Genomic DNA, 15,000 nt, shown 5'->3' on the forward strand with positions numbered 1-15,000 from the left:
ACACAGAAACAGAGACAGCATGACAGTCAGGGAAGAGACAGCTAGGCAAAGAGACAGCATGACAGTCAGGGAAGAGACAGCTAGGCACAGAGACAGCATGACAGTCAGGGGGGACACAGAAACAGAGACAGCATGACAGTCAGGGAAGAGACAGAAACAGAGACAGCATGACAGTCAGGGGGGACACAGAAACAGAGACAGCATGACAGTCAGGGAAGACACAGAAACAGAGACAGCATGACAGTCAGGGAAGAGACAGCTAGGCAAAGAGACAGCATGACAGTCAGGGAAGAGACAGAAACAGAGACAGCATGACAGTCAGGGGGGACACAGAAACAGAGACAGCATGACAGTCAGGGAAGACACAGAAACAGAGACAGCATGACAGTCAGGGAAGACATAGAAACAGAGACAGTATGACAGTCAGGGGGGACACAGAAACAGAGACAGCATGACAGTCAGGGAAGACACAGAAACAGAGACAGCATGACAGTCAGGGAAGACACAGAAACAGAGACAGCATGACAGTCAGGGAAGACATAGAAACAGAGACAGTATGACAGTCAGGGGGGACACAGAAACAGAGACAGTATGACAGTCAGGGGGGACACAGAGACAGTATGACAGTCAGGGGAGAGACAGAGACAGTATGACAGTCAGGGAACACATAGGCACAGAGACAATACGGCAGTCTGGGAAGATACAGAGACAGAGACAGTATGACAGTCAGGGAAGAGACAGAGACAGTCCATCAGTCAAGGAAGACACAGAGAACAACAGTGAGGGAAGACAGGAACAGAGACAGTACGAGTACAGCCGGGGAAGACGCAGTGAAACCCAGTCAACTGTTAAATAGTATAACAGTTATTATATTATAGACTTTCCCAAAAATGTTGAAGGAGAATTTACACTACATAGTCAGGCTGTTCTGTAGCCTATTTGAAAATCCATGAACCTAATGGACAAACTGTTTATATGTTAATGTGGTTTCATCTGTTATATTTTGTATATAATCAGCTATTTTCTGATGAAGTTCAAGTACAGGCCAGGTAAATCCCTGGAATAAACAGTGCCTGACTGACTGACTGACTGACTGACTGACTGACTGACTGACTGAGTGCACCTCAGTGTCTGTGTGTGTGTGTGTGTGTGTGTGTGTGTGGGGGTGTGTGCGTGTGTATACAGTATGTGTATGTGTGCGTGTGCCTGCGTATACCGGAGCATGTGTGCGCGTGTAACTGCGCTTGTGTGAGGGAACGTGATGTTTCTGGCCTACCGTGTTTCCTGTGATCACTTCCTCTAAAAGTTTCCCCTGCAGGCTGCCAGCCAGTCAGCAGCAGCTCCCCCGTCTCCATGGCGCTCCACAGCCCGGAGCAAGCAAGAGCACAGGCCTAGGGGCTCGACCGGGGTCAAACACGGCCTCACATCCGCTAGTACGCTATGTCCTCTCTTATGTGTCTGTCTGTGTGTGTGTGTGTGTGTGTGCGTGCAAGTGTGTGTGCGAGTGTGTGTGTTTGCGAGTGTGTGCGTGCGTGTGTGTGTGTGTGTGTGTGTGTGAGAGAGAGAGCTGTAGTGTGTGTGTGTGAGTGTGTGCGCGCGTCTGTGTGTGTGTGTGTGTGCGCGCGTCTGTGTGTGTGTGTGTGAGTGTGTGCGCGCGTCTGTGTGTGTGTGTGTGTGAGTGTGTGCGCGCGTTTGTGTGTGTTTGTGTGTGTGTGTGTGTGTGTGAGAGCTGTAGCTGAACAGGACTGCACAGCTGTGGGAAAAATCATCCAAGGTTGAGAATGTTTATCAGCTCCCGAGGGGTCTGCTAAGGAGGACGTTCTGTTTCCCACCTGTGGAGGGTCAAAGGGGAGTCGCCTCCCCGTCCACACGGCCGTGTACAGGACTCTGAGGTATCCGGGGAGGAATGTGTTGTTGTTGCGTGACTGATTTTTCATCAATGTTTGTTTACTGGCAAAAAGACAGGATAGAAGCTAAAGACTAAAAAAGAAGTGTGTATAGCTGTAGTTCTGATTTTGCAGAGGCAGACTCACGCGAAATGCACAGATGTGTGTGACATCATGGAATTTTCAGGATATAAAGATTGCAGGCAAGCCTGCCAGGCTGTGGCGTGATGACGTCACGCCAGGATAAAGCTTGGCCCTGCCAAGCGGTGGTGAGCTCACAAATTGCTCCCAATGAGCAGGCTGGCACCTTGCATGGCAGCTGCCGCCATTGGTGTGTGGATGTGTGTGTGAGTGGGTGAATGAGAGGCCATTGAAAAGTGCTTTGGATAAAAGAGCTATATAAGTGCAGTCCATTTACCATTTACCATTTACATCACACCACAATCAACCTCAGAACTGTCCGACACCTGGCTAGTTCACATCACACCAGGATCAACCTTGGCCCTGCCCGCCCCCTGCCTCTGAGCCTTGGGCATGAATTTCTCAGTATTTGGGAAGCCGCCATTGGGCAGGCCACTCTGTCTCCATGCAGACTGACTTCACTCTCAGTGAGACTAAGGTCGAAGATTCTATCTCCCGGCCGAACCCTTTCCTTTATCAACATACAACTGTTCCAACTGTCATTCCAGATTGAAACACAGAATAACCGAAACAGTCTCTTTCTCTCACGGTATCCCTCTCTCTCTTTGTCTCTGTCCACACATCCTGAGACTAAGTGCCGGGAAAAGACGACATACCTTGGACACGTCAGCGTAATAGAAATGAAATAGTGTTTACAGGCATGTGGAAATAGTCCCAGAATACATTTACTCAACAGAGAAGGTTTACTTCGTTGTCGGTGGTCCAAGAGTGATGGACGTATCACCGCCATGTGTGTTTTATCCGAGCACTTCTCAAAGAGCGCGTCAGAGCATCTACCGCTTCTCTTTCCAGCGTTGTCACAACAACGCCACTTCCCGACAGCGGACCCTCTTCAGTGTGGTCCGAGGCTCGCACGCAGACGGCGCTCTGATGTCACGTCCATGGATGCTATCATTCTAACAGCAGTTTATGAATAATGGCCGGCGTGTGTGAGGTCGTCTCTAACCTAAAGACTAACAGCAGCTGAACTCAATCATAGAGAGGTTAGCAGTGAGTCACTGGAGTGTGTGTTCAGCCAGAGTAAAATTGAGGTCACACACAGGCATGGAATGGTCTGTATTGGTCGTTGAGTGTGGTGTATTATGTGGTGGGCTGTGTGTGTGTGTGTGTCCCCGATGTGTGAGCTGGGCCTGTCTGTCTCAGAACCCGCAGACTACTCATCCGTGAACCAGCCTGGCCGTCAGACTGTTTCTCCAGGGCCTCGACAGCCCGTTGAACCAGAGCGCCGTCATCCCATGCGTCGTCCCGGTCCGTGGAGGTGGTCGACGAGGGCCGGCAGACCGGGGAGGCTGAGCAGTAACACGGGTGTCTCGGTGTCACGCTGGGCTCCGAGACTTGTGTCCCCTGTGAAACTCTGAGGTCTGAAACAAGTGACCTTCTCTTTCTTTCTCTCTCTCTCCGACCCAGCGCCATTCGCTCTTCTTCTCTCCTGCCGTCGCTTCACTCCTCCTTGTTTCCGTGATGGATTGTTTTTGCAGGGAAACCGGGGAGGAATTCAGCTGACGGAGGCAAACGTGTTGCAATGGTATGTCCCCCTGGTGAGATCTGCCAGTCCTCCAGCCTAAGCGCACACACACCCACACACACACACACACACATGCACACACACACACACACGCACACGCACGCACGCACGCACTCACACACACACAAACACACACACACACACACACACACACACACACACACACATATCCATACATACATACCGCTCTAACAACACTCACACACCTGTTCAAATACCCAGCTATGCCAGCCCAGTTAGCCCACAAAGAGGAATTGTCCATATATTTGCAATGTCATGTGCTGTACTTCCAACCCTCGTCTCTGTGCTTATTTTAGCCTGAACAAAAACACTGCGATGTAATGACCTGTTTGAAGTCTGACCATGTGTGCGACGCTGGGAGGGTTTCCTCTGAGGGGCTGAAATACTGCCTGCTCAGCCACACACACACACACACACACACACACACGCTCACACACATGCACACACACACACACTCACACACACACACACACACACGCGCGCTCACACACATGCACGCACACACTCACACACACACACACACACACACACACACGCTCACACACATGCACGCACACACTCTCACACACGCTCACACACACACACACACACACACACACACACACACACACACACACACACACACACACACTGCCGGCCTAGTAAATGTATGGCTGTGAAGTTTTAGGGGGTTTTATTTCCCTTTTTCCAAATAGCCCATGGATATTCTGTATAAGCTGTGAGAAAGTGGTTACATATTTCCTTAAGCTTAGCATCATACTGCAACATGTGTGGACCTGCAGCAGAATCTCCAACCTGTTCCATCAGCACAATGTAGTACATATGGAGTATAACAAAATAATAATTTGATCCCTGGCCAATTTTGTAAGTTTGTCTACTGACAAAGAAATGAACGGTCTATAATTTTATTTTAACAGAGTAATGTTTATTTTTACAGTGAGAGACCGAATATCCCCCCCGCAGAAAATCACATTATATAAAATATATACATTGATTTGCATTTGATTGAGTGAAATATGTATTTGATCCCCTACCAACCAGCAAGAATTCTGGCTCCAACAGACTGGTTAGATTAGTCCTCTCACTTTAAGAAAGTACTCCTAATCTCAACTCGTTACCTGTATAAAAGACACCTATCCACAGAATCAATCAATCAGATTCCAACCTCTCCACCATGGGCAAAACCAAAGAGCTGTCTAAGGACGTCGGGGACGTCGGGGAGGCTGGAATGAGCTACAAGACCATCGTAAGCAGCTTGGTGAGAAGGAGACAGCTGTTGGTGCCATTATTCGAAAATGAAAGAAACACAAAATGACCATCAATTGCCCTCGGTCTGGGGCTCCACGCAGGATCTCGCTTCGTGGGTGCCGATGATCACGGGAGAGGTGAGGGGTCAGCCCAGAACTACACGGGAGGAGCTTGTTAACAATCTCAAGGCAGCTGGCACCACAGTCACCAAGAAAACCATTGGTAACGCACTGCGTCATAACGGATTAAAATCGTGCAGCACACGCAAGGTCCCCCTGCTTAAGGAGGCACATGTACAGGCCCGTCTGAAGTTTGCCACGGAACACCTGAATGATTCAGAGAAGGCTTGGGAGGAGGTGATGTAGTCAGATGAGTCCAAAATTGAAAAAGAATACCATCCCCACCGTCAAGCATGGAGGTGGAAACATTATGTCTTGGGGATGTTTGTCTGCTAAGGGGGACAGGATGACTTCACCGCATTGAGGGGAAGATGGACGGGGCCATGTACCATGACAACTTCCTTCCCTCAGCCAGGACACTGAAAATGGGTTGTGGATGGGTCTTCCAACATGACAATGACCCAAAACATAAGGCCAAGGGAACAAAGGAGTGGCTCAAGAAGAAACACATTGAGGTCATGGAGTCTCCGGACCTTAATCCCACAGAAAATCTGTGGAGGGAGCTGAAGCTTCGAGTTGCCAAACGTCAGCCTCGAAATCTTAAGGATTTGGAGAGGATCTTCAAAGAGGAGTGGACCAAAATCCCTCCTGAGATGTGTTCAAACCTGGTGACCAACTACAAGACATGTCTGACCTCTGTGATTGCCAACAAGGGTTTCTCCACCAAGTACCAAATCATGTTTTGCAAGGGGATCAAATACTTATTTCACACAATCAAATGCACATCAACTTATATCTTTTATATAGTGTGATTATGTGATTTTTTTTTATATTCTGTGTCTCACTGCTAAAATAAACCTACCATTAAAATTATAGAATAATTAATTCCTTCACTGTATTGACTCAAATAGAGATTGATTGATTGATTCAAGAAGTACTACCAGGATTCTCCCTCTTAACCACCTATTATATTTATATTTTGCTACTCTTGCACTTTGCCTTTAGTACTAGATTATGCTCTTAAAGTCACTTGTTTAGAGGGGACATGCACTTGTGAGGTCTGGCAAGTAGTAGTATACTGACTACCTACACTAAATGCAATCATTGTAAGTTGCTTTGGATAAAAGCGTCTGGTAATTACTAATGTAATGTAATTATTATTGCAGTTATTATTATGTGAGAACACCAAAATCTTATTAGTCTGCCGTTTAGAAGCTGACCATGAGTTACTATAGCAACTCCAGTGTTACAGCTTGCGTTGAGGTTTCACAGAGGAAGCACAAAGAGGAAGTCTGAACTTCTGTAGGTTTCAAACACAAAGGTTGTGAAAGATGTGTTTTTATAGAGCAAGCAGATGTGAAACAACCTGACAGGGGCTTTCTGCTGCAGAACTATGTTGTGACACAGACTCAGGCATGTGGACCAATCCGCCCGTGTCCGGTTTTAATATGGACAGATTACAGGCCTGCATAGAAAAACTGCCATTGTATTAGTGACCAGTTCCTTTATTCAGTCACCTTTATTCCACACTTACTTCTTGTTCTACTCAAAATAGCTGGGTCATAAGTCAGTGAGTAGGAGGCAGTGAGCCTATGCTAAGTTAAGGCTGCAAGTTGAATGTGTTAAAATCATTTTTTCCCCTTTAAGTCCAAAAGGTTACACATCACATGTATCTAGAGGTCCTCTGTTTCAGATCTCCTCCAAGCAGCATCAGTGGTGAGGCCAAAGAAATGACTAGGTAGGCCAGAGAAATGAACTAGGTAGGTCAGAGAAATGAACTGATAAGGCCAGAGAAATGAACTGATAAGGCCAAAGAAATTACTAGGTAGGTCAGAGAAATGAACTGATAAGGCCAGAGAAATGAACTAGGTAGGCCAGAGAAATGAACTAGGTAGGCCAGAGAAATGAACTGATAAGGCCAGAGAAATGAACTAGGTAGGTCAGAGAAATGAACTAGGTAGGTCAGAGAAATGAACTAGGTAGGTCAGAGAAATGAACTAGGTAGGTCAGAGAAATGAACTAGGTAGGCCAGAGAAATGAACCAGGTAGGTCAGAGAAATGAACCAGGTAGGTCAGAGAAATGAACCAGGTAGGCCAGAGAAATGAACCAGGTAGGCCAGAGAAATGAACCAGGTAGGCCAGAGAAATGAACTAGGTAGGCCAGAGAAATGAACCAGGTAGGCCAGAGAAATGAACTGATAAGGCCAGAGAAATGAACCAGGTAGGCCAGAGAAATGAACTGATGAGGCCAGAGAAATGAACTGATGATTCCTGACACCATAACAATGACAAACTACTCACTGCAGTAATCAAAAGTAATCGTTGCGAGCACTTTATACTTCCCCGTACATACCTGAGGGGAGTAGAAGAGAGAGTGAGAAGTGATGGAAGAATGAAGAGAGAATGAAGTAGAGGGGAAAGGAGAGAGAGAGAGAGAGAGAGAGAGAGAGAGAGCAGAACCCTCAAAGCCATGGGCAAAACTGACCAGAAATAAAAGTAGACAAGAGCACGGCGGTCGTGTTCCTGTGTGATTGTGTGTGTGTGTGTGTGTGTGTGTGTGTGTGTGTGTGTGTGAAAGAGAGAGAGACAGAGAGAGAGAGAGAGAGAGAGAGAGAGAGAGAGAGAGAGAGAGAGAAAGTCACAGAGAAGCCAGCAGAATACTGGAGAAGCAACCAGAAGCCAGGCAGAAACTTGGAGGCGAGAAGCAGGGGGAAATAGTTGCGTTGTGACGCGGCAGCCCTGCGTGTGGAAGCGCTTTCCTTTTATAGCCCTGTTCTCTCTCTCTCCGCTGCATTCCACAGCCTCAGTCCAGGACCCACAAGGAGTGGGGGGGGGGGGAGTAGGAGGCGAGGGGCGGTTGGGGGGGGGGGGTGACGCACACGCAGAGAGGGGAGGGCGGGAGAGGAGGAGGAGCACTGGCACACGGCGCGACGGCGGGGAAAGCAAAGAAAAATCCCCCTCTCTGGACTTTTACTTTCACCGGCTGGGCTGGGTTTGTCTGGGCAGGGCGCCGTTGGCGTTAGAGCTTGTCGTCTCTGAGAGGAAACGCAGATGCCCCCGAGGTGCCGGGGAGACGTGGCCGTGGTCGTGGAGGCTGTAGGGAGGCTCTTCTCTCTCTCCCTGATCTCTCTCAAACCCCTACATATTCCAGAGGGCAGCAAAGAACCAGTTTCACCTGGGGGCCATAAAAGTGAGCTGTAAAAATGATTCCCTGACCTCTCTCAACGAGACGATCGAGCAAACTCTCCTCAGAGCCTGATCAAAGCTTATGTCCTAAGGTTATGACCGCAAGGAGCTGACCAGGTACTAGAAGAACGGACGTGATGGCGTTAATTAGGGCGACAAATGCAGTTCTGACTTGTCGCTTTCAGAAGCGCCACAGCTATAGGGGACACACTGCTGTGTGCTTCCTGTCAGTGTGACTCCAAATCAAAACTTCAGAATCCAATACTGATCACAACCAGGTGGAAATATTAAATAATAATGTATTTGAAATTCAATAATACAATAATAATAATAAAATAATAATAATATGTAGTTCTGCTTTATTGACCTTGCCTGTCACATTGTAACTCAAAGCAATCTGTCAAAGCATTTCATATACTTTTCATATACTATCTGACTCAGGCCCCACTTTGTTTCAGGAACCTGTCCCCTGGCCTGATATCCCATCACACCACAGTTCAAAGTCTGCTCTCGTTCTCCTCTCCCCCCCATCCCTCCCTTCCCTCCGACTCGGCTCCTTCTCTCACGGAGAGCTAATCTGATTACCGAAGGAAAGACAAACAGACTTAGAGAGCCTGATTCTCTCAGCTCTCCCGTGCTCAAGAAACAGCTTGCTGTTGTTTTCCTGTGGTTAGTTCACTCGTGTAAGCTTCCAGCGGAGCAGGGCTGTGCCAGCGTTTCACAATCCGCCTGGCATTGCTATCATTGGGGGGGGGGGGGGGGGGGCAACCTCTCGACCTTGCCAGCCAGAGCACAAACACAAAACACTGTAACAGAGCCTGCGATGAGTGGCAGAACGGTAGTGGATTGTAGCAGTAGGTAAGCACAGTTATGTTGTGGTAGAGCCAGACTGAGCGATGAGTCTCTGTCCCCTGATAGACCCTCATACCGGCTCATCCCCAAAGCAGAATAGAAACCAGACCTGTTTCCATGACGTGTGCGTGTGTGTGTATGTGTGTGTGTGTGTGTTAGAGTGTGTGTGCGTGCGCGTGTGTGTGTGTGCTAGAGTGCATAAAGGCTGACTGCGTGGTTAATAGTAGGTACTGTACGTGATCCCCGAGGGGAAATGACTGGTGTCTCCTTCATTCTGTCACCACCTGAATCAGGAGCCGGAGATCAGGTGAGCGGAGCAAAGAGCAGTTCGTTCAGCGGTGACATAGTTAATCATTCACTTTAGCTGGGGTTGCAGAAGAAAAAAAAATAGATAAAAAAAAGAAATAAAATATAACCTCCACTGTACAAAGAGCACTAACATACCATAAAATAACCCCAAAACAGCCATCCATATCCATTCAAAAATAAATAAAAAATAAATATAACCTCCACTGTACAAAGAGGACTAACATACCCTAAAATAACACACAAAAAACAACCATCCATATCCAAATGGAAAGTGTAGATTGCATGGCTCTACATTGCCATTATGGGGGACAGAGCAGTATAAATAGACAATAGGATCAGGCCAGGCCAGGAATACATATGCCAGGCTGTATGATAGTGTACGGTTCCAACACTGCAGGGACCGCCTGGACAGACGGACTGCATCTCTCTCTCTGTCTCTCTGTCTCTCTGTCTCTCTCTCACTCTCTGTCTCTCTCTCTCTCTCTCTCTTTCTCTCTCTCTCTCTCTCTCTCTCTATATATATATATATATAAACTAACTATCTATCTCTATCTCATTCTTTGAATGATCCTATCTCCTGTACATTTATTTTCTCTCTCCATCTCTCTCCCCTACTCCCTCACCATCTCTTTATATCTCTCTCCATCTCTATTTCTATCTCTCTCTCTCTCTCTCTGTCTCTCTCTCTCTATTTCTCTTTCTCCCTCTCCCACGGAGTGTTATTTACCTTGGCCTGATGGTGGCCATTGCCACGGCAACACATACTGCCTTTCCCTGACTTGGAGGACACAGGGACCTATGATGAACCTGATCCCAGATCAACCCTCCTACTGACTGAAGCCTTCTGTCAACAAAGGCTCCGTGACCTGTGTGGACCTCTAGGTCACTCAAGTGTGTTTACAATGGAACTCTACTTCTAAAATAAGCAGCCTAATATCTGAGTAAGTCACAGCCTCCATGTCATTGTTTGTGGCTGCTGCAGTAGCCTGTGGTTTTAATACCCCCAACTATCTCTTCCATCTGGAGAGTGCAACCTATATATAACCCTGCAGAACATTTCACCCAATAGGCCTGAACAAGAGCTATTCTTCTGGTGGCTGTGTCCTTCGCCTTGTTTTTTGAGGCCGTATTCTCCAGTCAGTCATACTGTACGTATTTCAGCTCCCTAGTCAGTCGATCTGTATGTCACCATTGGAGAGGGTCTTGGCTGGCTATCTGTGTCTCGTGGCCAACCGCCAGGGTTTCCGACGTCTCCACCCTCCTTCCTCAGAACCATGCTGTAGTGGCAGCTGACCCTGGAACAGCCCTTATCGGGGGCTTTAGCTTTTAGCCTTGGACTGTATCTACTGATAGGGGGAGAGAATGGGGGGGGGGGGGGGGTTGTGTGAGAGAGCTGAAGTTAGGAGTCTGAGGGAGGTTTGGATAAAGACTTTGCACTTTGCACTAAATACATAGTAACCAGAGCCTACGGAGGAAATGGCAGCAATTTCCTCCAAGCTTCCAGAGAAGAGTGAAGATGCATTTTTGGGAACGTGGTTCTCTAGCAACACATACACATACTCGTTTATCCAGTTCCAGTAATTGACCAATAATTTCCGGTCAAGCTTCTCCCAGTTGTCCCACTACCTGTGACATTGTCACTCTGCCTAGCTCACCCAGGGGCAAGGTTATGAAAGCTGCCTTAGCTGTTACGTTATAGGGGCTAATGGTGTTGTTGTTGTTTTATGTGCCTACAGTCACTGATATTTGGGCCAAATAAGCTAGCTTCTTTTTCTGTGTTGACATAACAGGGCAGGCCAAGCCAGGGAGAGAGCCTGGGGTTACTGGGAGGCAGCAGGGTGACCCATGTCACTCTGCTCAGGGGGTATCTAACGTTACAGTATGCTATGCCAGAGGTAGCGGTATCATATGATAATGACGTGATAAACATGATAATGTACTGTATGTGTCCTTCTAACCTGCTATCGCCTTCAGTTGAGATACCGGGTGAATGTTTAGTCTTAAAGGTGAGGGGAGAAATGTATTCAGGACTTCAACAAAAACAGGATGAAACGCAAGGCCACAATGTCTTAGTTGTCATTTATTTCTCCTTTTCCAGGTGATTAAAAATAAATTCATTATTTCCCCCCCCCCCCACACACATTTTTCACAGACCCTGACACATTCTTGATAAATAAGTACAAAATACATCGGTTTTCTTCAACACAATAAATATCATAATAAATAGATTAGTTAAGTCTTTACAATTACAAAACATTGCAGATAAGCCAGCCTATGATGTGAGGAAACACTGTGCCGTTACTGTCCCTGCTGCTAGAGGGTTCTCAGCTGGACTGGACACCTACCAGGGTTGTCAGAACGTTAGGCAACACAACAGGTCTGAATGGACACACACACACACACACACACACACACACACACACACACACACACACACACACACACACACACACACACACACACACACACACACACACACACACACACACACACACACACACACACACACACACACACACACACACAGGTGTCTTAGCACCTTCTCATTTCTATCACAGCCAAGGCAAGGTATGGGGTATTTTCAAAAACAACATGCAAAACTGCTCTTATGTAGAAGAGTGTTGCAAAATATAAAAGTTAAGTATAAAGCTTTGGTTAAATGCTACATGGAGACACTGGTCTCCCAATACCGATAGTAAAGTGCATCTCACAGTGAGTGAATGGCATGGTCGTCACGTTTCAAGTCACATTGATGGTTAGAATATAGTTTCAAAAACTTAATGGTAGGCCTATACAAGACTATACCATCAGCACAAATGGACCTGAACAGACAGACAGGTATGGCGGCTTGCCTAATGGATAGGGGTCTGTCGCTACTGCATGGTCAGGCAGTAGGACTAACAACTATCTACTGCACAGTCCTTCTTATGATTGGTTCAGGTTTACAGGCACTTAAAAACTTCCATCTCTCACAACTGTCAAGCCTTTGTGACGAGAGCATAAATGGAAGACGGAGATAGAAAAAAAAAGGAACTGAGATTTACACCAGTATAAAAAAAAAAATACAGCTTCTTGAAAACAGTTATCTAAATAATAACAGGTACCTAAATAATTTCTCTGAGCAGGTTCTTTCCGCACAATAAAGTGTTAATGCGCATCGTGCTGTTTATGTTGTGATCTGAGAAAGCTGGACCAGGCTGGTGACGTGTTGTCTCTTTGATTTGATCTGGCTCCTAGTCGGAGAGGGACAGGCGCGCGAACACGGTGAGCCTCTTACTGCCCGAGCCGTCAAAGGTGGGCGACTCAGAGCCGCTTGTGCTGCTGTTGCTGGTGTAACTATCCCGGTCTGAGAGCGAGTCTTCGGAGGAGAAACGCTGCAGACCGGGCCCGGAGAAATGTTTGTTGTTCTGACTTGGCAAGTTATTTCCGTGGCCACAGACGCAGCGTGAGGGCTTCTGCGGCTCAACTATCAGTGGAATGTTGTGGATGTCACCGACACTAGCTCGGCTCTGACCAAACTGGAATGCCTCGCGCTGACTGTCACCGAACACGGGGGAGAGAATGTCCGCCGGGGGTGGAGACACCGAGGGCGCGCGGGTGAAGCCGAGGGGGTCGTGGAGCGCAGGGGGCGGAGAGCTGCGCGAGCCCATGAATCCAGCGAAACTGACGCTCTGTCGGAGTTGACGTGGATGTTGGCCAATGGGCGCCTGGGTTTGAAACTTGGACGTCAGCGGGGTGAGTTTCTCCTCATGAATGAAGTGACAGCGGGCTCCGTAGGGACAGTAGCCAAAGTTGTAGAAGGTGCGGCAGGCCTCGGTCTTGTATTTGGGGTGGCGGTACAGCCCGCGCAGCTCAGCCTCTCCGTGGGCAAACTGGCACTTGCTCCCGTATTTACAGCTGCCGTTCTCCTGGAAGCTCCTGCACAGCTCGGTCTTGTAGCGGTTGGAGGGGAGAGGGGTCTGGGGGGTGAGGGGGGGGAATCCGGGAGGAGGGGGCAAGGCGTCCATCTTCATCTTGCCGAAGGAGAGGATGTTGGAATCGGTCAGGCTCATGGAGCGGTCCGGTCTGAACTGGACCTGCTGTTTGCTTGGAGCCGGCTGGCTCCAGATGTCCAGAGGCCAAGCGGAGACGTCATCACTCAGCTGCTCCGTGCTCATACTGTGGCTCTTTGGAGAGGGAGAGAAGAACGAAGTTGACCGGTTGAGGCGAGGCGCCATCGGTTTGACTTGTTGCTGGATAAAAGGTTCGTCCAAACCCAGATTACGGAGATTCTGTGAAGAAAAGTGAAAGTCAGTAAACAATCCGATCAAATAGGCCTACCACATGTAGGTATAAAGGTTATAGCCCCACACCCTAAAGTTAGGCTATAGGCTCGTAGGCTATATTATGCTGCGAAATCAAATAGATGTAGGCTATGTGATGTTATTGAACTCTTACCACTACACTAGTGTAAATAAAAGCAAGGTGACAAATCACACTTACCCTCGTGATGATGTCGTCAAGCATATCGGACATACTGTGGTGAACGAATGATGTTTCTGAAGTTGTTTCTCCTGTCTCTCTTTTCCAGTGACAAGACACGGAGTAGGCTATTGCGTTAAGTTGCAGTCGCAAAGGCTCAGCCTTATTTATAGTGGCTTGAAGACAGGCGGAGTTTCCTGCGCGCAGTGTTCCCGGATGACCACGCCCACAACTGGGCTGTCGTAAAGCCGTGTTTGTGTATTTTTAGACAACTGTTAAATTTTTTAGTTTCAATAACATTCTAAGTAGCCTAAATGGCTCATACATCGTATGTCCGCGGACACACAAACAAATTTGCTTATGTTTATTATTCAGAGTCAAGGTATGGGCGACCATTTGGGGTGTGTGTGTGGTGGGGGGGTTAACTGTTTAACTGCTGAACATAATTTCCCTCAGCTGTTACCAGAAGCACCCCCGAGGTTTCCCTCCCCGATTTCACACGCGCCTCTGTTTTTGTTTTTGTTCAAGAATAATCCCGCTCACGTTTCCCATCAGTGATGAACATAAGTGTTACTGTAATCAGTGAACAATGTGAAATGCAATATCGCCTACATTGAGACATTAGCTGATTCCATATATTCCACTATTTCACACAACTTGTCTCAGGAGTTACCATTAGGCTACTGTATCTGGGTGATGGGGAGAGCATTTTATAGCTACAGAGAATTTCATTTAGTATTTAACTGTCACCATTTTACACAAAGTTAGTTAGTGTCAAATGGTTAGTTAGTAAATTCTTGGCATTACGGCATGATATGAAGTAGGCTGAAGTAGGCTACTACTGTAGCTGTGTGTGTGTGTGTGTGTTAACTGATGATTGATGTTGTCATGTTGATAATAAAACTGATGTGTGACATTAGACAAATATATTGAATCCAGCCTATAGCAACCCAGTTCTTTGCTGACCTCATTATTTGGGCAAAAGGCTGGCCAGGTTAGGTCTAGTTGAGTTTCATTTGCTGTGTCACTTCCCTCAGTTATGCGTGTTAAGGCATGACAACGAGAGCCAGCCCTGTGAGGTTGCGCAAGTGTGTTTTTTTTTTCCTTCTCTGCTGTGTTGCAGGTATTGTCGACAGAGAATGATGACAGATGACTATTAGAAATGACAGATGACTATTAGAAATCCTTCTTC

At 47.4% G+C, this 15,000-nt stretch overlaps 1 protein-coding gene across 1 annotated transcript; it reads right to left on the reverse strand.

Annotated features, from left to right (window-relative positions):
• Window positions 1-11,461: 11,461 nt before the first annotated feature.
• LOC311313301 (mRNA decay activator protein ZFP36) lies at window positions 11,462-13,936 on the reverse strand. Its single transcript, XM_084443417.1, has 2 exons — window positions 13,830-13,936; window positions 11,462-13,618 (listed from the first exon to the last, which is right to left on the reverse strand). The coding sequence occupies exons 1-2, from the start codon at window positions 13,860-13,862 to the stop codon at window positions 12,581-12,583; spliced, it is 1,071 nt and encodes a 356-aa protein (XP_084299543.1). The 5' UTR covers window positions 13,863-13,936; the 3' UTR covers window positions 11,462-12,580.
• Window positions 13,937-15,000: the final 1,064 nt, after the last annotated feature.

Source organism: Borostomias antarcticus (genome assembly GCF_949987555.1).
Source record: "Borostomias antarcticus genome assembly, chromosome: 1".
NCBI lineage: Eukaryota > Metazoa > Chordata > Actinopteri > Stomiiformes > Stomiidae > Borostomias > Borostomias antarcticus.